This window comes from Pleurodeles waltl, chromosome 11 (assembly GCF_031143425.1).
Source record: "Pleurodeles waltl isolate 20211129_DDA chromosome 11, aPleWal1.hap1.20221129, whole genome shotgun sequence".
NCBI classification, from domain to species: Eukaryota; Metazoa; Chordata; class Amphibia; order Caudata; family Salamandridae; genus Pleurodeles; species Pleurodeles waltl.
The window spans coordinates 37,404,498-37,427,685 of NC_090450.1; the positions used below are offsets into that span (position 1 = coordinate 37,404,498).

The following is a 23,188-nucleotide window of genomic DNA, read 5'->3' on the forward strand; positions in this document are numbered from 1 at the left end:
GACTACGAGACCGTGAGTAGCCAGAGTTGCCCCCCCTGAGCCCCCACAGCGACGCCTGCAGAGGGAATCCCGAGGCTCCCCCTGACCGCGACTGCCTGACTCCCAGATCCCGACGCCTGGAAAAGACTCTGCACCCGCAGCCCCCAGGACCTGAAGGATCGGAACTCCAGTGCAGGAGTGACCCCCAGGAGGCCCTCTCCCTTGCCCAGGTGGTGGCTACCCCGAGGAGCCCCCCCCTTGCCTGCCTGCATCGCTGAAGAGACCCCTTGGTCTCCCATTGAAAACCCGACGTGTGTTTGCACACTGCACCCGGCCGCCCCCGTGCTGCTGAGGGTGTACTTTCTGTGCTAACTTGTGTCCCCCCCGGTGCCTTACAAAAACCCCCTGGTCTGCCCTCCGAAGACGCGGGTACTTACCTGCTGGCAGACTGGAACCGGGGCACCCCCTTCTCCATTGAAGCCTATGTGTTTTGGGCACCACTTTGAACTCTGCACCTGACCGGCCCTGAGCTGCTGGTGTGGTAACTTTGGGGTTGCTCCGAACCCCCAACGGTGGGCTACCTTGGACCCAAACTTGAACCCCGTAGGTGGTTTACTTACCTGCAAGAACTAACAATTACTTACCTCCCCTAGGAACTGTGAAAATTGCACTGTCTAGTTTTAAAATAGCTATATGTGTTTTATTTGAAAAGTATATATGCTGTTGTGATTATTCAAAGTTCCTAAAGTACTTACCTGCAATACCTTTCATGCAAAGTATTACATGTAGAATTTGAACCTGTGGTTCTTAAAATAAACTAAGAAAAGAGATTTTTCTATACAAAAACCTATTGGCCTGGAATTGTCTGAGTGTGTGTTCCTCATTTATTGCCTGTGTGTATGTACAACAAATGCTTAACACTACTCCTTTGATAAGCCTACTGCTCGACCACACTACCACAAAATAGAGCATTAGTATTATCTCTTTTTGCCACTATCTTACCTCGAAGGGGATCCCTTGCACTCTGTGCATACTATTCCTTACTTTGACATAGTGCATACAGAGCCAACTTCCTACACAGGCTTTCTCCAGAACACCTCGGTCTGCTAAAACAAGAGGTACAATCACTTCTACTAAGGTGCAATAGAGGTAGTACCTATAACTCAGCATGGGACAGGAGTATATTCTCTATACTTCCTCATACCAAAGAAGGATGACACTCAAACCAATCCTCGAACTCAGACCCCTCAATGAATACATTGTCGGAGCATTTCCACATGTCACTCTTCAGGATGTCATTCCTTTACTACAAAAACAAGACTACATGACCGCATTAGATCTAAAAGATGCTTACTTCCATATTCCCATACATCCAGCACACTGCAAATAGGTTTGTGATAGCAGGCAATCACTACCAATTCAAAGTGCTAACTTCTGGAGTAACAGCACCAAAGGGTTTTACCAAATGCCTAGCAGTGGTTGCAGCATACTTCAGAAGACAGTCCATACATGCCTTTCCCAATCTGGACGACTGGCTCATAAAAGCCAGCACCATTCAAACCTGTCAGCGCACACAATACACAATCAATACCCTATACAGTCCAGGGTTCACAATCAATTACCACAAATCTCACCTTCAGCCAGGGCAAATACAACCATATCTGGAAGCAATTCTGAACATTCAGCATTAGCTTACCCAAACCCACCAAGAATTCAAGTGTTCCACAGTCTCTTATCTCAGCTACAATGCAATCAGCAAAGTAAGGTTTATTATGAAACTGTTGGGAGTGATGGCATTGTGCATATCAGTAGTGCCCAATGCACATCTGTAGGAAGTTGGCTCTGTATGTGCTATTTCAAAGTAAGGAATAGCATGCACAGAGTCCAAGGGTTCCCCTTAGAGGTAAGATAGTGGCAAAATGAGAATACTAATGCTCTATTTTGTGGTAGTGTGGTCGAGCAGTAAGCTTATCAAAGGAGTAGTGTTAAGCATTTGTTGTACATACACACAGGCAATAAATGAGGAACACACACTCAGACAAATCCAGCCAATAGGTTTTGTTATAGAAAAATATCTTTTCTTAGTTTATTTTAAGAACCACAGGTTCAAATTTTACATGTAATATCTCATTTGAAAGGTATTGCAGGTAAGTACTTTAGGAACGTTGAATCATTTCATTAGCATGTATACTTTTCACATAAAACACAATAAGCTGTTTTAAAAGTGGACACAGTGCAATTTTCACAGTTCCTGGGGGAGGTAAAGTAATGTTACTTTTAACAGGTAAGTAAGTCACTTACAGGTTTCAGTTTTTGGTCCAAGGTAGCCCACCGTTGGGGGTTCAGAGCAACCCCAAAGTTACCACACCAGCAGCTCAGGGCCGGTCAGGTGCGGAGGTCAAAGAGGTGCCCAAAACGCATAGGCTTCAATGGAGAGAAGGGGGTGCCCCGGTTCCAGTCTGCCAGCAGGTAAGTACCCGTGTCTTCGGAGGGCAGACCAGGGGGGTTTTGTAGGGCACCGGGGGGGGGGGGGGGACACAGGTCAGCACAAAAAGTACACCCTCAGCAGCGCGGGGCGGCCGGGTGCAGTGTGCAAACACGCGTCTGGTTTGTAATGGTTTTCAATGAGAGATCAAGGGATCTCTTCAGCGTTGCAGGCAGGCAAGGGGGGGGCTCCTCGGGGTAGCCACCACCTGGGCAAGGGAGAGGGCCTCCTGGGGGTCACTCCTGCACAGAAGTTCCGTTTATTTAGGTGCTGGGGGCTGCGGGTGCAGTGTCTTTTCCAGCCGTCGGGAAATGGAGTTCAGGCAGTCGCGGTCAGGGGGAGCCTCGGGATTCCCTCTGCAGGCGTCGCTGTGGGGGCTCAGGGGGGACAACTTTGGTTACTCAGTCGTAGAGTCGCCGGAGGGTCCTCCCTGAGGTGTTGGTTCTCCACCAGTCGAGTCGGGGTCGCCGGGTGCAGTGTTGCAAGTCTCACGCTTCTTGCGGGGAGTTGCAGGGGTCTTTAAATCTGCTCCTTGAAACAAAGTTGCAGTTCTTTTGGAGCAGTGCCGCTGTCCTCGGGAGTTTCTTGTCTGTCTTGAAGCAGGGCAGTCCTCAGAGGATTCAGAGGTCGCTGGTCCCTTGGAAAGCATCGCTGGAGCAGGTTTCTTTTGGAAGGCAGGAGACAGGCCGGTAGGACTGGGGCCAAAGCAGTTGGTGTCTTCTGTTCTTCCTCTGCAGGGGTTTTTCAGCTCAGCAGTCTTCTTCTTCAGGTAAGTTGCAGGAATCTAAATTCTTAGGTTCAGGGGAGCCCTTAAATACTAAATTTAAGGGCGTGATTAGGTCTGGGGGGTTAGTAGCCAATGGCTACTAGCCCTGAGGGTGGGTACACCCTCTTTGTGCCTCCTCCCAAGGGGAGGGGGTCACATTCCTATCCCTATTGGGGGAATCCTCCTTCTGCAAGATGGAGGATTTCTAAAAGTTAGTCACCTCAGCTCAGGACACCTTAGGGGCTGTCCTGACTGGCCAGTGACTCCTCCTTGTTGTTTTCTTTGTTTCCTCCGGCCTTGCTGCCAAAAAGTGGGGGCCGTGGCCGGAGGGTGCGGGCAACTCCACTAGCTGGAGTGTCCTGCGGTGCTGTGACAAAGGGGTGAGCCTTTGAGGCTCACCGCCAGGTATTACAGCTCCTGCCTGGGGGAGGTGTTAGCATCTCCACCCAGTGCAGGCTTTGTTACTGGCCTCAGCGTGACAAAGGCACTCTCCCCATGGGGCCAGCAACATGTCTCTAGTGTGGCAGGCTGCTGGAACCAGTCAGCCTACACAGATAGTCGGTTAAGGTTTCAGGGGGCACCTCTAAGGTGCCCTCTGGGGTGTAGTTTACAATAAAATGTACACTGGCATCAGTGTGCATTTATTGTGCTGAGAAGTTTGATACCAAACTTCCCAGTTTTCAGTGTAGCCATTATGGTGCTGTGGAGTTCGTGTAAAACAGACTCCCAGACCATATACTCTTATGGCTACCCTGCACTTACAATGTCTAAGGTATTGCTTAGACACTGTAGGGGCACAGTGCTCATGCACTGGTGCCCTCACCTATGGTATTGTGCACCCTGTCTTTGGGCTGTAAGGCCTACTAGAGGGGTGACTTATCTATACCTGCATAGGCAGTGAGAGGCTGGCATGGCACCCTGAGGGGAGTGCCATGTCGACTTACTCGTTTTGTTCTCACCAGCACACACAAGCTGGCAAGCAGTGTGTCTGTGCTGAGTGAGGGGTCTCCAGGGTGGCATAAGACATGCTGCAGCCCTTAGAGACCTTCCTTGGCATCAGGGCCCTTGGTACCAGGGGTACCACTTACAATGGACTTATCTGGATGCCAGGGTGTGCCAATTGTGGAATCAAAAGTACAGGTTAAGGAAAGAACACTGGTGCTGGGGCCTGGTTAGCAGGCCTCAGCACACTTTCAATTCAAAACATAGCATCAGCAAAGGCAAAAAGTCAGGGGGTAACCATGCCAAGGAGGCATTTCCTTACAACATCTAAACATGAGACCCTAACAGTGTCTTTCACAACTGTGGTCTCACACACTCATCTCAATTTATCCTTCTAGCATAGACAATTCGAAGTGGGCAATTGACAATCTCATTCACCTACTAGCAGAGTATATCCCAGGGATACACAACCAACTATCGGACCTCTTAAGCAGGACTCTGCAACAAATACACGAATGGGAGATTCACCCACAAGTAATTCAACAGTACTTTCCCATGTGGGGGAACACCAAACCCAGACCTTTTTGCAACAAGTGAAAATGCAAAATGCCCAAACTCTTCATCCAGGTACCCACACCCTCGATCCAAGGGCAATGCTCTGAAACAAGTCCTCATTTTATTATTATATTGATAGAACCAAAACATTTGGAAAAATACAGCAACCTTTTTACCTTTTCAAAACACCACATAGAAATGGCTATTTCGGAGTCTGCTATTGCATGTTGAATTGTTAAGTACATACAAATGTGCTATGCTAAAGGTTTTAAAAAAAACAAGCATTTTCAATGCAATGGGTCTCGCATTTGCTCGTTAGTTATTCGCGTTGTAAAGGGAAAAAATGGAGCGCGATTGCACTATGTAAAATGCAGCGCGATAGAGCTGCGTGGAAAATACAGATACAGTAGTCTGAACACCATGCTGAAAACATCGAGCCGCAAATGTTTTTAGTAGTTTATTGGTGCTATGTAGGTGGGCTAAACACCGGAAAAGGCATGACGTATGCATGCCTTTAACAAATAAAAGCAAGCGGATTTTAAAAGGCAAGCCCACGAACCTATGTAAGTGACTGACGTGACATGGGCATGGTTGGAACCCCAAAGATTACAGAATAGGACGGAGCGCTTTGTGCTCGCCCATAAAAAGAGAAAAAAGAAGAAGAAAAAAAGGGGGAAGCTTGAATGGCCTTTCTGGGTAAAATACCTATAGCTCCATATGTAGAGCAGCTACATTGTCTACACAACATACATTAACAAAATATTACTGTGTAGAAGTGCTGACCCTTCAACTAGCCAATGTGGGCCAAGCAGTTATAAGTACACTATTTCAAACCACTAACACCCACTGGCTATACACTGTTTATGGAGGGCTGCTTTACAGTCTATGCTAAGCGTGTGTATCTGCAGCCGCACATGCCTCGAACGGGAAATGTTACTTATCCAGTAAGCATAACTTGTTTTGTTTGGTTACTTTTATGGATTATCACAACTTTTTTAGCATGGACATCTCCATATACTACGCTCCACTTCATATTCTATCCTCACCTGCCATGCGGGAAAGCAGTCTAACAATGAAGTTGATGACATGCATTGCCAGCAAGAGAAGGGGTCACTCTAACTTGTCAGCCTTCCTTTGAAGAAAAAAGAATTACACACATCCGATCTTAGCACGAGATGTCAGAATTATGCTAGGCATGTGAATCTACAGCAGTACATGCCACAAACGGATGTTTACTGGATAAGAATCATTGTCTTTATAGAGCTTAACAGCTGCTTCACAAGAAGCGTCCTGGTGCTGGGCAGATGGTGAGAGTAGGACTAGATAACACCTCCTGCAGCAGAGAAGTCTTCAAGTGAGCCTTGAACAAGCTTCCTTTAGAGGAAGACTTGAGATATTCCAGTAAAGAATTCCATAGGATAGGTGCTAGGGAAGAGACCGATTTGCCCCCTGCTCTGTCTTTAAGCATTTTGATGTGGCTGTGCATCTAGACCTTTGTGCCGCCCGGAAGTAAATATGCAACAGTAGTTATCATTCCCACAGACAGCATGACAACACTATTACATTCAGAAGCATGAATTAATCGCCGAACCTAGGAGTGCAATATCAAGTCAACATTGAGGCAAATCAGCAGTCTACGTGTATGAAAACGCAAAATGCTACATCTTTATCTCTAGGTACCCTCTCGCTCAGTTCCCAGGAAATGCCCTGTAGATAGAAGTTTCCCTCACTACGGACGAGTATTTGTGTACTGAGGAGAATGCGCCTGACTTCAGTGGGCAAGATAGACCTGGTTATTAGTGCTCGCCAGTGCATCCTCATGAAAAAGTGCAACTATGCCCAAATCTGCTCTCAAGAATGGGGTCACTTACTACATATCAGTCCTAAGGAAATCAGTATTGCTTTGGCACAGGACGTTGTCAGAATCTGGCACCTGAGCACATAGCATTTTAGTCCTCAAAACTTCCTGTTCATGAAGAAACCTCTGTTGCCCAGGTGCACTTTGATAAACCAGTTTCAAAGGCAGGTAAGATGTATTCAGATATGGTATTCCAAGCTGAACGTAAATTAGCTTTTACTCAGAGCAGGACTTGATAGGTGTCACAAAATGGCCTCTATGTATTATTCTATTGCTGCTACTTGGTAGTCTACCCACAGATTCTTTAGGCACTGTCTCCTCATTAATGCCTGATAAGCACAAATTGGACAAGCGATACTTAAAACATTCCCCATCCTGCTGCTGGAATTGCAAGCCACCACATTAGGGGAAAGTTTATGCTTTTTAGTCTGTGCATGGCATGTGACCTAGAGCAACACATGCTGGAACCTGAAAGCATAACTTATCTGTAACAACCGGTTTGCAACTTCTAGTGCTGTAGATTCCAGTGTGCCCAAGCCACCTCCCGGATGCAAGCACCTGTAGTGATAGCTGGCATTTTAAAGAACAGCTGGTAACATCCAAGCTGTACACTAGAAGGAAGGAGTTTGCACAGCATGTGAATCTACATTACTACAAGCTGCAACCAGGTTACAGCTATTTTTTAGTTCTACTGTAGTCCTTTTTTTTTTTTTTTTTTTTTTTCCTGAAGTGAAGTTCTTAATAGACATTGATACTATGCGGTTTGATCGGTCTATCTGGCTGTCAGCGGCACACACTCCTTGGTGTATATCATGACTGCTCTTTCTCAGTGAGTTGTGCCCAAGTGGTTAGCCAGTTGGCATGCATTCGTACTGCTGCCTGGAGTCCTCAGTTGTGAACAACATTGCCTACTTGGGAGTACAGCCTGGTGTAACTACCTACTGCCTCAGCAACCTGACAAAGCCTCCCACAGACTGTGTGGTAATTTGGAGTCAAATGACAACAGTAACCGAACACTCCACTAGTCTGTAGGAATGTGGCCTCACTTAGCTTTCTGTCATTCAGTCTTAGAATACACTGTCTCTCGTCTGTGGATTAGAACATTAGTTAATCCAGCTTCTTATTTCCTTTTCCTCTGGACCAAATGAGTAGGTTGTCTGAGCTGCTGTTATGTGGTTTTTGACCTCACCACACCTTTGTTTTACAGCTGCAGTGTCTGTGCCAAAGAAAAAACGAAAAATTAAAGATCTGAACAAAAAAGAAGCTGTTGGAGACCTGCTAGATGCCTTTAAAGAGGTAAGAAAGATGGGGTAGATTAAGTCAGTAACATTCTATGGATGGTTGTGCTTTATGGTAGTAAGGACTGAGCTTTAAAGAAAAGGACTTGTTTGAGATGTAAAAACCTAATTTTGGCAGATGTGCTATACATATGTCATGCCTCCTTTATTGCATAGAACACTAGAATACATCCTCGTCATGTAAGATGGGAATGCAGGGATGGTGTGGCACAGGGCAAATGCTAAGTGAAGTGCCATTGAGTCACATTCCCCATAAAAAAGGGCAAGAAATCTAGTTCTGTCTGGAGAAGCCTACAGATTCAATTTTAGAAAGTGCAGAGTTAGCTCGCTATAAAGTGGAAATGAGGAAACCTGGGCGGGCCGGGCTCATTTCTGTAAATTGGGGTCAACTAGTTCTCTTTAGGGGTTAATTTAATTCCAATTCCACTGGCTGAATTATGACTCGTTTTTTGTACTGCTCAGTTTTCTCTTGTCAGTTTTCTTTTGTCAGTTTCCTAATACACCTTAGGAAGCTGCTTATTTTTTAAGTAAAATTTTCACAAAGCTGATTTGATGAGTTTGCTTTCAGCATTGAGATGTACATAAAAAGAAAAATCACTAACTTGCAAAATAGTACTTCAGTGTTGTACATTCCGAATGCTCTGTGGGATGGGGTTACTGCTGTATTACATTGGTAGGTCCTTGCGTGCTCGGCACAATACCACCTGACCTATGGTGAATAAATAAAACGTGTTCTCTGGGAATACATGCTCCCTGGTGGTACTGGCTAGAAATTGCTTTCCATCCCCCACCCTAAGATATGGATGTCCCATTCAGGTTCTGCCCTGGATGTCACCATAAATGGTCAGAGAAGGATAGCAACCGAGTCTGCAACTTGTACATGCTCAGAGACCATATGTCAGAGGGCTGTGACAACTCTTGTGAATTTCTACTACGGACCCTTAAAGTAAGGCAAAAGCAGAGGTGGGCGCACTACACCATGGTACAGAGGCAGGAACGTATCCCAGAAGGGAGGCGACCTTCAATGGCACAATGAAAGGAAAGACTTTGAGACGATCAGCGTTAAGATAAGGAAGATTAAGGCACCATAAGAAGAAAAGATAAGGTACAGGGAAGATCTGTGACGAAGCCAAAAGGATTGGACTCCAGATCAGAGGACTTATTCTAAGAAACAGCCCAAAGAGACCACACAGCTCCTCTTGTCTAAAAAAAAAAAAAAAAAAATACTGCAGGAAATAAGCTGTCAGACGTGGCCTCGAATCTGGAAAGCAATTGAGAGCATAGGACGAAGAAGCCATCCTGAGAAGGGAAAAGTTCAGCACCAAAAAAAGAGGACCACATTGGTTGACATCAAAGCTAAAGAAAAAGAGCACACTAGGTTGAGAGGAAGATATGACTCCTTGTAGCTGAAAAAGGGGGCCCTCCTCAGAACAGGACAAAGGAGTTTCATTCCTTAAAAAAAACAAAAAAAGCATCCCTCTCAGACTAAGGAAACACTCGGCAAGATGCAAGCCGAGCAACTGGAACAACCACTTGCAACTGCTGCCAAAACTCAAACTGGCAGAAGAGGCTCCTCCTCGACAATAGCCAGTACCAGAAGAATTTAGTAATGGCCAGTACCGGGAGAGGGTATCTTTGAGGACAAACCACTGGAGGACTGGCAGGATATGAACCCAGTGTCACCAGAGTATGGACTGGACACATACTTGTCAAGGTCCTCACCACCAGGCATCTGTGTACAGCGCAATGGTGAAATGCAGACATCTAGGGCGTCAAACTTTGAGAGAAACAAGAGGAATGAAGAAGCCAGTTCCTCCGAATATTTCCAAGCATGTTGGGTCACGGAAGGGAGGCCTTTAAAGAGCAGGCACATTGAAGGCCATGTGTAGAGAAAAAATACCGACATTCCATAATAGAGCATGTCTACATAAGGTGGTTAGTGGCTGCAGACTCCACTTTATCCACAGCCTGGAAGAGGGCTAATTCACCAACATCATTAGGTCCACCACCAGAGAAAATAAATGAATGGATATGGTGAGCATTAAAATGGAGCCCGCCGTGGCTGTCTGATGTAGAATCATGAATTGCAACACCCTCTTGAATAGGTATAACCCCGGCAATATTACGTAAAGACATTGGTACATAAGGTGGGGTGGGGGGATAGCACTGCTCATCTAAAGTCTGCCTTGAATGCTGTGGACACTGCGAGTAGACAGCTGTGCACAGGGACTGCACTTGGGAGGCATACCTGGCTGAGTATCTGATTTCAAGCAGGAGATGCAAGCTACTTTCACGGGATTCCCACTCTTCAGAATAACAATGGATGGCTCACTGAGAAGATTGAAAAAGATCCTGCACTATTCTTTGGCTCATTGTTGTACAAAGGGCAATTCAGGGGAGAAGCTACCCCGAGGAGATTTACAACAATGTCCTATGCCCCCTTCACTGCACAGCGGCCAAGCCGTAGCAAAGCAACACTGTGGAAAAATACAGGCCGATAAAAGCAGCTTTTTTGTGGCCATAGCTGCAGGAAGGGGCAGCACCAAGAGGATTTACATACACCACCAAATTACTTCACACTACGCCGCTCCTGCCACTAGGTACCGCTAGGAGACAGAATTGGAGGATCCCTCAGATAATGGTAAAACATCACCTCTGAAAAATGTTTAATCAATATCATCCAGCAAGAATAGTGCATAGAACTGTTAAGAATGCCAACATAAAACCAAGTCAAAGTAGCAAGGACACTTTGCACCTAAAGAAAGAAGTGGCAGATCTGCGACAAAAGGAGGCTATAGAAAGAGTACTGATCTCAAAAAGATTGCAGGAGTTTAATCTTTATACTTCCTAGTACGCGAGACAGATTTGTCATTAAGACCCTTGCTGGAACTCTGGGACCTTAACAGGTACATCAAAACAGAAGTTCTAAACGACTATACTGCAGGCGGTCATCCCACTCCTTGAAAAGTGGATTACATGACAACAGTGGGCCTCAAGGATGCATACCTACACGTGCCAATGAACAAAAGACCGGTTTCATAGTAGAAAAGGCCCATTACCAGTCCACAATACTGTCCTTTGAAATTAAAATCCTGCATCATGGGTCTTCATAAAATGCCTGGCTGCCGAAGAGACACCTGTGAAGAAGTTGGGGGTTCCACTTCTACTCCTAACGGAACTGACTCATAAAGGTAGTCAAACAGCAGTGCAAGTGTAACTGTCAGTGATATAAACTGTTCCCTATTGTAGGAAGTTGGCTCTGTATGTGCTATTTCAAAGTAAGGAATAGCATGCACAGAGTCCAAGGGTTCCCCTTAGAGGTAAAATAGTGGTAAAAATAGATAATACTAATGCTCTATTTTGTGGTAGTGTGGTCGAGCAGTAGGCTTATCCAAGGAGTAGTGTTAAGCATTTGTTGTACATACACACAGACAATAAATGAGGTACACACACTCGGAGACAAATCCAGCCAATAGGTTTTGTTATAGAAAAATATATTTTCTTAGTTTATTTTAAGAACCACAGGTTCAAATTTAACATGTAATATCTTGTTTGAAAGGTATTGCAGGTAAGTACATTAGTGTAGGAAGTTGGCTCTGTATGTGCTATTTCAAAGTAAGGAATAGCATGCACAGAGTCCAAGGGTTCCCCTTAGAGGTAAAATAGTGGTAAAAAGAGAATACTAATGCTCTATTTTGTGGTAGTGTGGTCGAGCAGTAGGCTTATCCAAGGAGTAGTGTTAAGCATTTGTTGTACATACACATAGACAATAAATGAGGTACACACACTCAGAGACAAATCCAGCCAATAGGTTTTTATATAGAAAAATATCTTTTCTTAGTTTATTTTAAGAACCACAGGTTCAAATTCTACATGTAATATCTCATTCGAAAGGTATTGCAGGTAAGTACTTTAGGAACTTCAAATCATCAAAATTGCATGTATACTTTTCAAGTTATTGACAAATAGCTGTTTTAAAAGTGGACACTTAGTGCAATTTTCACAGTTCCTAGGGGAGGTAAGTATTTGTTAGATTAACCAGGTAAGTAAGACACTTACAGGGCTCAGTTCTTGGTCCAAGGTAGCCCACCGTTGGGGGTTCAGAGCAACCCCAAAGTCACCACACCAGCAGCTCAGGGCCGGTCAGGTGCAGAGTCCAAAGTGGTGCTCAAAACACATAGGCTAGAATGGAGAGGAGGGGGTGCCCCGGTTCCGGTCTGCTTGCAGGTAAGTACCCGCGTCTTCGGAGGGCAGACCAGGGGTGTTTTGTAGGGCACCGGGGGGGACACAAGTCCACACAGAAATTTCACCCTCAGCGGCGCGGGGGCGGCCGGGTGCAGTGTAGAAACAAGCGTCGGGTTTGCAATGTTAGTCTATGAGAGATCTCGGGATCTCTTCAGCGCTGCAGGCAGGCAAGGGGGGGGTTCCTCGGGGAAACCTCCACTTGGGCAAGGGAGAGGGACTCCTGGGGGTCACTTCTCCAGTGAAAGTCCGGTCCTTCAGGTCCTGGGGGCTGCGGGTGCAGGGTCTCTCCCAGGTGTCGGGACTTTAGGTTCGAAAGAGTCGCGGTCAGGGGAAGCCTCGGGATTCCCTCTGCAGGCGGCGCTGTGGGGGCTCAGGGGGGACAGGTTTTGGTACTCACAGTATCAGAGTAGTCCTGGGGTCCCTCCTGAGGTGTTGGATCGCCACCAGTCGAGTCGGGGTCGCCGGGTGCAGTGTTGCAAGTCTCACGCTTCTTGCGGGGAGCTTGCAGGGATCTTTAAAGTTGCTGGAAACAAAGTTGCAGCTTTTCTTGGAGCAGGTCCGCTGTCCTCGGGAGTTTCTTGTCTTTTCGAAGCAGGGGCAGTCCTCAGAGGATGTCGAGGTCGCTGGTCCCTTCGGAAGGCGTCGCTGGAGCAGGATCTTTGGAAGGCAGGAGACAGGCCGGTGAGTTTCTGGAGCCAAGGCAGTTGTCGTCTTCTGGTCTTCCGCTGCAGGGGTTTTCAGCTGGGCAGTCCTTCTTCTTGTTGCAGGAATCTAATTTTCTAGGGTTCAGGGTAGCCCTTAAATACTAAATTTAAGGGCGTGTTTAGGTCTGGGGGGTTAGTAGCCAATGGCTACTAGCCCTGAGGGTGGGTACACCCTCTTTGTGCCTCCTCCCAAGGGGAGGGGGTCACAATCCTAACCCTATTGGGGGAATCCTCCATCTGCAAGATGGAGGATTTCTAAAAGTTAGAGTCACCTCAGCTCAGGACACCTTAGGGGCTGTCCTGACTGGCCAGTGACTCCTCCTTGTTATTCTCATTATTTTCTCCGGCCTTGCCGCCAAAAGTGGGGCCTGGCCGGAGGGGGCGGGCAACTCCACTAGCTGGAGTGTCCTGCTGGGTTGGCACAAAGGAGGTGAGCCTTTGAGGCTCACCGCCAGGTGTGACAATTCCTGCCTGGGAGAGGTGTTAGCATCTCCACCCAGTGCAGGCTTTGTTACTGGCCTCAGAGTGACAAAGGCACTCTCCCCATGGGGCCAGCAACATGTCTCGGTTTGTGGCAGGCTGCTAAAACTAGTCAGCCTACACAGATAGTCGGTGAAGTTTCAGGGGGCACCTCTAAGGTGCCCTCTGTGGTGTATTTTACAATAAAATGTACACTGGCATCAGTGTGCATTTATTGTGCTGAGAAGTTTGATACCAAACTTCCCAGTTTTCAGTGTAGCCATTATGGTGCTGTGGAGTTCGTGTAAAACAGACTCCCAGACCATATACTCTTATGGCTACCCTGCACTTACAATGTCTAAGGTTTTGCTTAGACACTGTAGGGGCACAGTGCTCATGCACTGGTACCCTCACCTATGGTATAGTGCACCCTGCCTTAGGGCTGTAAGGCCTGCTAGAGGGGTGTCTTACCTATACTGCATAGGCAGTGAGAGGCTGGCATGGCACCCTGAGGGGAGTGCCATGTCGACTTACTCATTTTGTTCTCACCAGCACACACAGGCTTGTAAGCAGTGTGTCTGTGCTGAGTGAGGGGTCTCTAGGGTGGCATAATACATGCTACAGCCCTTAGAGACCTTCCCTGGCATCAGGGCCCTTGGTACCAGAGGTACCAGTTACAAGGGACTTATCTGGATGCCAGGGTGTGCCAATTGTGGAAACAATGGTACATTTTAGGTGAAAGAACACTGGTGCTGGGGCCTGGTTAGCAGGGTCCCAGCACACTTCTCAGTCAAGTCAGCATCAGTATCAGGCAAAAAGTGGGGGGTAACTGCAACAGGGAGCCATTTCTTTACACAAGCCCCCCCCAGCCCACAGGCCAGGAGACTCAGCCAACGCTGGAAGAGTCTTCCTAGTCTGTCAGGCGAGGAAGAGTAGAGGGAATGGCTGGTTTGTTGCAGGGCCTACTCTGCCTTACATCCTCCTGTTCAGGTCATTCCCTCTGGGGAACTGACCCACTTCCACAGTGATAGGACCTAGTCTGAACTGCCTCTTGTCTGTGCTTTTTATGTCTTCACCCATTCTCTCTATTTTGAGGTCAGAGGTATCCACCTCTGCTAATCTTATCTTAGCCAGGGTCACCCCTAGCTTACCCAAAGAGGTTACCCAGAGCTGGAGTAACCCCACCATGACCAACAGGGTCAGGGGGCCTAACTTGTTATTTGGCATGGGGTCAGACCACCATGCCAAGGATAGTGCAGCCATAAAGGCTAACACCCAGCAGAGGCCACTGACAGCTGTCAGTGCCCAGAACCACACCTTTAGCTCTTCACCTACAAGGGAAGGGGCTAAGTTACAGGCTTCTTTGGGTTCAGGGTGCCTGTCTGCTGTATTAGAGTGGGGGGTTACCACATCTTGTAGTAAACACCCTTCTTCCACTCTTTCTTCTGTTAGCTGAGGAGCCACCCACTCAGGCTTAACAGTTGCCTGACTAGCCAGGACTTCTTGTGGGTCAGGTTGGACTTTATCAGAGCCATTTTTGGAGTTCTCCCCTACTGGAGCAGGATCTCCTTGGCTTGCTGGAACCTTGGCTAAAGGTTGTCCACCTTTCCTACTCTGTTTCCTTTTCTTTTTCCTCTGGGGCCTACTTGCATTTACTGCAGAGGCAGGCACTCCAGAATCCTTGGGAGAGGACTGGCCCTGGACCAGTTCTTCTCTTAGGCTCTGACTAACCTCTGGGTAGTCATTTCCAAGGAGACAATCAAGGGGGAGGTCTGTACTGACTACCACCCTTCTCCAGCTAAAAGTTCCACCCACTTCTATGGGCACAAGAGCCACAGGCCTATTAGTGACCCGGTCTGGGCTAACTCTTACTCTGGCCATCTCACCTGGGATGTACTGGTTTGAGAGCACCAGCCTGTCATGCACAATAGTGTGACTGGCACAAGTGTCTCTCAGGGCAGTGGCTGGGATTCCATTCACCTGTAGGTGGTGGAAGTGTCTACTTCCCTCTGGAATCTCCAACTCACCTGTTGGGCCCATTGTCCAGTTGAAAGCTATGAAGACCTCCTCATCTGAGGAGTCATCTCCAATGGCTACACTGGTTACCCCTGGAATTTTGTTCTGGGGTTTGTTTTTGGGACAAGAAGTGTCCTTGGTGTGGTGCCCAGACTGTTTACAGTTGTGGCACCATGCCTTAGTGGCATCCCAGTTCTTACCCTGGTACCCACCTTTGTTTTGGGTTGTGTCTTGGGGCCCACCCACCTGTTCTGGTTTTTGGGGGCCTACAGAGGACTCTTTTTCTTTGTTTCTAGTGTCACCCACTTTCTCCTGGGGAGTTTTTGTAACCCCTTTCTTTTGGTCACCCCCAGTGGAAGTTTTGGTTACCCTAGTCTTGACCCAGTGGTCTGCCTTCTTTCCCAATTCTTGGGGAGAAATTGGACCTAGGTCTACCAGATACTGATGCAACTTTTCATTGAAGCAGTTACTTAAAATGTGTTCTTTCATAAACAAATTATAAAGCCCAACATAGTCACACACTTCATTTCCAGTTAACCAACTGTAAGGAAATGCCTCCTTGGCATGGTTGCCCCCTGACTTTTTGCCTTTGCTGATGCTATGTTTACAATTGAAAGTGTGCTGAGGCCTGCTAACCAGGCCCCAGCACCAGTGTTCTTTCCCTAACCTGTACTTTTGTATCCACAATTGGCAGACCCTGGCATCCAGATAAGTCCCTTGTAACTGGTACTTCTAGTACCAAGGGCCCTGATGCCAAGGAAGGTCTCTAAGGGCTGCAGCATGTCTTATGCCACCCTGGAAACCTCTCACTCAGCACAGACACACTGCTTACCAGCTTGTGTGTGCTGGTGAGGACAAAACGAGTAAGTCGACATGGCACTCCCCTCAGGGTGCCATGCCAGCCTCTCACTGCCTATGCAGTATAGGTAAGACACCCCTCTAGCAGGCCTTACAGCCCTAAGGCAGGGTGCACTATACCATAGGTGAGGGGACCAGTGCATGAGCATGGTACCCCTACAGTGTCTAAACAAAACCTTAGACATTGTAAGTGCAGGGTAGCCATAAGAGTATATGGTCTGGGAGTCTGTCAAACACGAACTCCACAGCACCATAATGGCTACACTGAAAACTGGGAAGTTTGGTATCAAACTTCTCAGCACAATAAATGCACACTGATGCCAGTGTACATTTTATTGTAAAATACACCCCAGAGGGCACCTTAGAGGTGCCCCCTGAAACCTATCCGACTATCTGTGTAGGCTGACTGGTTCCAGCAGCCTGCCACACTAGAGACATGTTGCTGGCCCCATGGGGAGAGTGCCTTTGTCACTCTGAGGCCAGTAACAAAGCCTGCACTGGGTGGAGATGCTAACACCTCCCCCAGGCAGGAGCTGTGACACCTGGCGGTGAGCCTCAAAGGCTCCCCCCTTTGTCACAGCCCAGCAGGGCACTCCAGCTTAGTGGAGTTGCCCGCCCCCTCCGGCCACGGCCCCCACTTTTGGCGGCAAGGCTGGAGGGAACAAAGAAAGCAACAAGGAGGAGTCACTGGCCAGTCAGGACAGCCCCTAAGGTGTCCTGAGCTGAGGTGACTCTGACTTTTAGAAATCCTCCATCTTGCAGATGGAGGATTCCCCCAATAGGGTTAGGATTGTGACCCCCTCCCCTTGGGAGGAGGCACAAAGAGGGTGTACCCACCCTCAGGGCTAGTAGCCATTGGCTACTAACCCCCCCAGACCTAAACACGCCCTTAAATTTAGTATTTAAGGGCTACCCTGAACCCTAGAAAATTAGATTCCTGCAACTACAAGAAGAAGGACTGCCTAGCTGAAAAACCCCTGCAGAGGAAGACCAGAAGACGACAACTGCCTTGGCTCCAGAAACTCACCGGCCTGTCTCCTGCCTTCCAAAGATCCTGCTCCAGCGACGCCTTCCGAAGGGACCAGCGACCTCGACATCCTCTGAGGACTGCCCCTGCTTCGAAAAGACAAGAAACTCCCGAGGACAGCGGACCTGCTCCAAGAAAAGCTGCAACTTTGTTTCCAGCAGCTTTAAAGAACCCTGCAAGTTCCCCGCAAAAAGCGTGAGACTTGCAACACTGCACCCGGCGACCCCGACTCGGCTGGTGGAGATCCGACGCCTCAGGAGGGACCCCAGGACTACTCTGATACTGTGAGTACCAAAACCTGTCCCCCCTGAGCCCCCACAGCGCCGCCTGCAGAGGGAATCCCGAGGCTTCCCCTGACCGCGACTCCTTGAATCCAAAGTCCCGACACCTGGGAGAGACCCTGCACCCGCAGCCCCCAGGACCTGAAGGACCGGACTTTCACTGGAGGAGTGACCCCCAGGAGTCCCTCTCCCTTGACCAAGTGGAGGTTTCCCCGAGGAACCCCCCCCTTGCCTGCCTGCAGCGCTGAAGAGATCCCTAGATCTCCCATTGACTTCCATTACAAACCCGACGCTTGTTTCTACACTGCACCCGGCCGCCCCCGCGCCGCTGAGGGTGAAATTTCTGTGTGGACTTGTGTCCCCCCCGGTGCCCTACAAAACCCCCCTGGTCTGCCCTCCGAAGACGCGGGTACTTACCTGCAAGCAGACCGGAACCGGGGCACCCCCTTCTCTCCATTCTAGCCTATGTGTTTTGGGCACCACTTTGAACTCTGCACCTGACCGGCCCTGAGCTGCTGGTGTGGTGACTTTGGGGTTGCTCTGAACCCCCAACGGTGGGCTACCTTGGACCAAGAACTGAACCCTGTAAGTGTCTTACTTACCTGGAAAAACTAATCAAAACTTACCTCCCCTAGGAACTGTGAAAATTGCACTAAGTGTCCACTTTTAAAACAGCTATTTGTCAATAACTTGAAAAGTATACATGCAATTTTGATGATTTGAAGTTCCTAAAGTACTTACCTGCAATACCTTTCGAATGAGCTATTACATGTAGAATTTGAACCTGTGGTTCTTAAAATAAACTAAGAAAAGATATTTTTCTATATAAAAACCTATTGGCTGGATTTGTCTCTGAGTGTGTGTACCTCATTTATTGTCTAGGTGTATGTACAACAAATGCTTAACACTACTCCTTGGATAAGCCTACTGCTCGACCACACTACCACAAAATAGAGCATTAGTATTATCTATTTTTACCACTATTTTACCTCTAAGGGGAACCCTTGGACTCTGTGCATGCTATTCCTTACTTTGAAATAGCACATACAGAGCCAACTTCCTACATTGGTGGATCAGCGGTGGGGTACAAGACTTTGCATTTGCTGGACTACTCAGCCAATACCTGATCACACGACAAATTCCAAAATTGTCATTAGAAATTGATTTTTGCAATTTGAAAAGTTTTCTAAATTCTTAAAAGACCTGCTAGGGCCTTGTGTTAGATCCTGTTTAGCATTTCTTTTAGAGTTTAAAAGTTTGTAAAAGTTTGAATTAGATTCTAAGAACCAGTTTTAGTTTCTTAAAAAGTATTCCAACTTTTAGAAGCATAATGTCTAGCACAGATGTGAATGTGGTGGAACTCGACACCACACCTTACCTCCATCTACAGATGAGAGAGCTAAGGTCACTCTGTAAACTAAAGAAAATAGCAATGGGCCCCAAACCTACCAAAGTACAGCTCCAGGAGCTTTTGGCAGAGTTTGAAAAGGCCAACCCCTCTGAGGATGGCAACTCAGAGGATGAAGATAGTGACTTGGAGGGAAATTCCCCCCCTCCAGTCCTACTTAGGGAGAGCAGGGCTTCTCAAGCCCTGACTCCACAAATAATAGTCAGAGATGCTGGTTCCCTCACAGGAGGGACCAACAACTCTGAAATCACTGAGGATAACTCCAGTGAAGAGGACATCCAGTTAGCCAGGATGGCCAAAAGATTGGCTTTGGAAAGACAGATCCTAGCCATAGAGAGGGAAAGACAAGAGATGGGCCTAGGACCCATCAATGGTGGCAGCAACATAAATAGGGTCAGAGATTCTCCTGACATGTTGAAAATCCCCAAAGGGATTGTAACTAAATATGAAGATGGTGATGACATCACCAAATGGTTCACAGCTTTTGAGAGGGCTTGTGTAACCAGAAAAGTGAACAGATCTCACTGGGGTGCTCTCCTTTGGGAAATGTTCACAGGAAAGTGTAGGGATAGACTCCTCACACTCTCTGGACAAGATGCAGAATCTTATGACCTCATGAAGGGTACCCTGATTGAGGGCTTTGGATTCTCCACTGAGGAGTACAGGATTAGGTTCAGGGGGGCTCAAAAATCCTCGAGCCAGACCTGGGTTGACTTTGTTGACTACTCAGTGAAAACACTAGATGGTTGGATTCAAGGCAGTGGTGTAAGTAATTATGATGGGCTGTACAATTTATTTGTGAAAGAACACCTGTTAAGTAATTGTTTCAATGATAAACTGCATCAGCATCTGGTAGACCTAGGACCAATTTCTCCCCAAGAATTGGGAAAGAAGGCGGACCATTGGGTCAAGACAAGGGTGTCCAAAACTTCAACAGGGGGTGACCAAAAGAAAGGGGTCACAAAGACTCCCCAGCAGAAGGGTGATGAGACAACCAAAACTAAAAATAGTAAAGAGTCTTCTACAGGCCCCCAAAAACCTGCACAGGAGGGTGGGCCCAGAGCCTCTTCACAAAACAATGGGTACAAGGGTAAAAACTTTGATCCCAAAAAGGCCTGGTGTCATAGCTGTAAACAGCATGGACACCAAACTGGAGACAAGGCCTGTCCCAAGAAAGGTTCCACTCCAAACTCCCATCCAGGTAACACTGGTATGGCTAGTCTCCAAGTGGGATCAACAGTGTGCCCAGAGCAAATCAGGGTCCACACTGAAGCTACTCTAGTTTCTGAGGGTGGGGTGGATTTAGCCACACTAGCTGTCTGGCCGCCTAACATGCAAAAATACAGACAGCAACTCTTAATTAATGGGACTAGAATAGAGGGCCTGAGGGATACAGGTGCCAGTGTCACCATGGTGACAGAGAAACTGGTTTCCCCTGGCCAATACCTGACTGGAAAAACTTACACAGTCACCAACGCTGACAATCAGAGAAAAGTACATCCCATGGCAATGGTTACTTTAGAATGGGGAGGGGTCAATGGCCTGAAACAGGTGGTGGTCTCCTCAAATATCCCAGTGGACTGTCTGCTTGGAAATGACCTGGAGTCCTCAGCATGGGCTGAGGTAGAGCTAAAAACCCATGCAGCAATGCTGGGTATCCCTGAACTGGTGTGTGTGAAAACGAGAGCACAGTGCAAGGCACAGGGTGAAAAAGTAGAGCTGGAGTCTGGAAAAATGGCCCAGCCTACCAAGAGAACAGGAAAGTCAGTTGGGAAACCAACTGCAACACAGCAAAAGAAAGGGAACCTCTCTTCTCAGGAAGAAGTTCTGCCCTCTGAGGGAACTGAGCCTTTGGAGCTTGAACCTTATCAGGTTGAGCTCTTAGGCCCAGGGGGACCCTCCAGGGAAGAGCTGTGTAAGGGACAAGAAACCTGTCCCTCTCTTGAAGGCCTTAGGCAGCAAGCTGCTGAAGAGTCCAAAGGCAAGAAAAATGGAACACATAGGGTCTATTGGGAAGATGGACTCCTGTACTCTGAGGCCAGAGACCCCAAACCTGGTGCCACTAGGAGAGTGGTAGTGCCTCAGCTGTTCAGGAAGTTCATCCTAACATTGGCCCATGACATTCCCCTTGCTGGACATTTGGGACAAACCAAGACGTGGGAGAGGTTAGTCAACCACTTCTACTGGCCCAATATGTCCAACATGGTTAAGGAGTTTTGCCTCTCCTGCCCCACCTGTCAAGCCAGTGGTAAGACAGGTGGGCATCCAAAGGCCCCCCTCATTCCACTTCCAGTGGTGGGGGTGCCCTTTGAAAGAGTGGGTGTGGACATAGTTGGTCCACTAGAACCTCCCACAGCCTCAGGAAATATGTGTTCGATGGCATCTGTCGCTGTAGATACACATGGTATGCATGAGCTCGCCATCTGGTGTTGGGTCGGAGTGTTACAAGTTGTTTTTCTTCGAAGAAGTGTTTTCGAGTCACGGGACCGAGTGACTCCACCTTCTGTGCTCATTGCGCATGGGCGTCGACTCCATCTTCGATTGTTTTCTTTCCGCCATCGGGTTCGGACGTGTTCATGTCGCTCCGAGTTTCGGAACGGAAAGATAGCTGAAGACGGAAGATTTTCGACGGTATCGTTGCGATCCGGTTAGAGATAGACACATACGACGACGCGTTGAACATCGAAGCGCTTCGGTGCCCTTCGGGGTAGATTTCGGCACCCCGTCGGGGCCTAGTCGGCCCGACCGCGTGGAGGACAACGCCGATGGATCGGACCCCGTTTCGATTCTGCCCCGAATGCCACAACAAATATCCTTATACGGACCTGCACTCGGTCTGTAATCTGTGCCTGTCACCCGAGCACAGTGAAGAATCCTGCGAGGCCTGTCGGGCGTTCCGGTCCCGAAAAACTCTGCGCGACCGTCGAGCGAGAAGACTGCAGATGGCGTCCACGCCGAAAGAGCGTCGACAGTTCGAGACAGAAGAAGAACAGGAGGAATCCTTTTCCATCCAGGATTCAGACTCCGACGAGCTACACTCTACAAGAACTGTGAGTAAGACGTCGAGATCAAACCTTAAAAAAGGAAAGAAGGCCCAGGGGACGCCACTGCCAACCGGCCATGGCTCCACCCAAATTCTCGGTGACCAACAATCGGCACCGAAAAAGGCCCATTCAGTGTCGAGATCGTCCGACTTCGGTCGAGACACCGGCACGCAGCCTCCTCGGGACCGAGAGAGTGCTAAACAGAAGCATCGACACCGAGAGTTCGGTGTCGACACCGATCGACGCCGAGACAGTGGCGCCGAAGACCATAGAGGCCAAGAATTTTCGGCACAGAAAAAGAGGAAGGTTACCTCGGAGCCGAAAAAACAATCGACAGGGCTTTCGGAGCCGAAAAAAGCGACATCAGACCCTGTTTCTGGCTCCTATACCGAAGAGCATTCTATGTCTTCTCAACTGAAGAAACATAGATTTGAACAAGAACTGCAATCCACTGACGTGGATCACACGCAAAAGCGTATCTTTATTCAGCAGGGGACTGGGAAGATCAGTACCCTTCCACCTGTCAAACGAAAGAGAACGCTTCAGTTTACTCCTCAGCAAGACACAACACAAAAGGTAACACCTCCTCCCTCGCCTCCACCTGTAACTCCGGCTTCGCCAACTTACACCCCGTCACATTCGCCAGCTCACACCGCCATGAGCCACGACGACCAAGATCAGGATGCGTGGGACTTGTACGACGCACCAGTGTCTGATAACAGCCCAGACACATACCCAACTAGGCCATCACCACCGGAAGACAGCACAGCCTACTCACAAGTGGTGGCTAGAGCAGCTCTATTCCATAATGTGGAACTACACTCGGAACAAGTAGAGGATGATTTTTTATTTAACACCCTCTCCTCAACCCACAGCTCCTACCAAAGCCTGCCGATGCTCCCAGGCATGCTACGCCATGCAAAAGACATTTTCAAGGAGCCAGTTAAAAGTAGGGCAGTGACGCCTAGGGTGGACAAAAAGTATAAGGCGCCTCCTACGGACCCTGTCTTCATCACCTCTCAGCTGCCACCAGACTCTGTGGTGGTAGGGGCTGCCAGAAAACGGGCAAACTCACACACTTCTGGGGATGCACCTCCCCCAGATAAAGAAAGTAGGAAGTTCGATGCAGCCGGGAAGAGGGTTGCTGTCCAAGCAGCAAACCAGTGGCGCATCGCAAATTCACAAGCGCTGCTAGCGCGATACGACAGAGCCCACTGGGATGAGATGCAGCATCTCATTGAACATCTCCCAAAAGATCTGCAA

The 23,188-nt window shown here is 48.2% G+C and overlaps 1 protein-coding gene across 8 annotated transcripts in view; it reads left to right on the top strand.

The window, feature by feature from the left end:
• The window catches only part of EIF4G1 (eukaryotic translation initiation factor 4 gamma 1), a 723,480-nt gene that overhangs the window by 340,710 nt on the left and 359,582 nt on the right, over positions 1-23,188 (top strand). For all 8 annotated transcript variants that reach the window (XM_069212975.1, XM_069212971.1, XM_069212974.1 and 5 more), the window contains one exon: positions 7,793-7,881. In XM_069212975.1, coding sequence (XP_069069076.1) covers positions 7,793-7,881 — 89 coding nt within the window. The remainder of the gene's footprint in view (positions 1-7,792; positions 7,882-23,188) is intronic.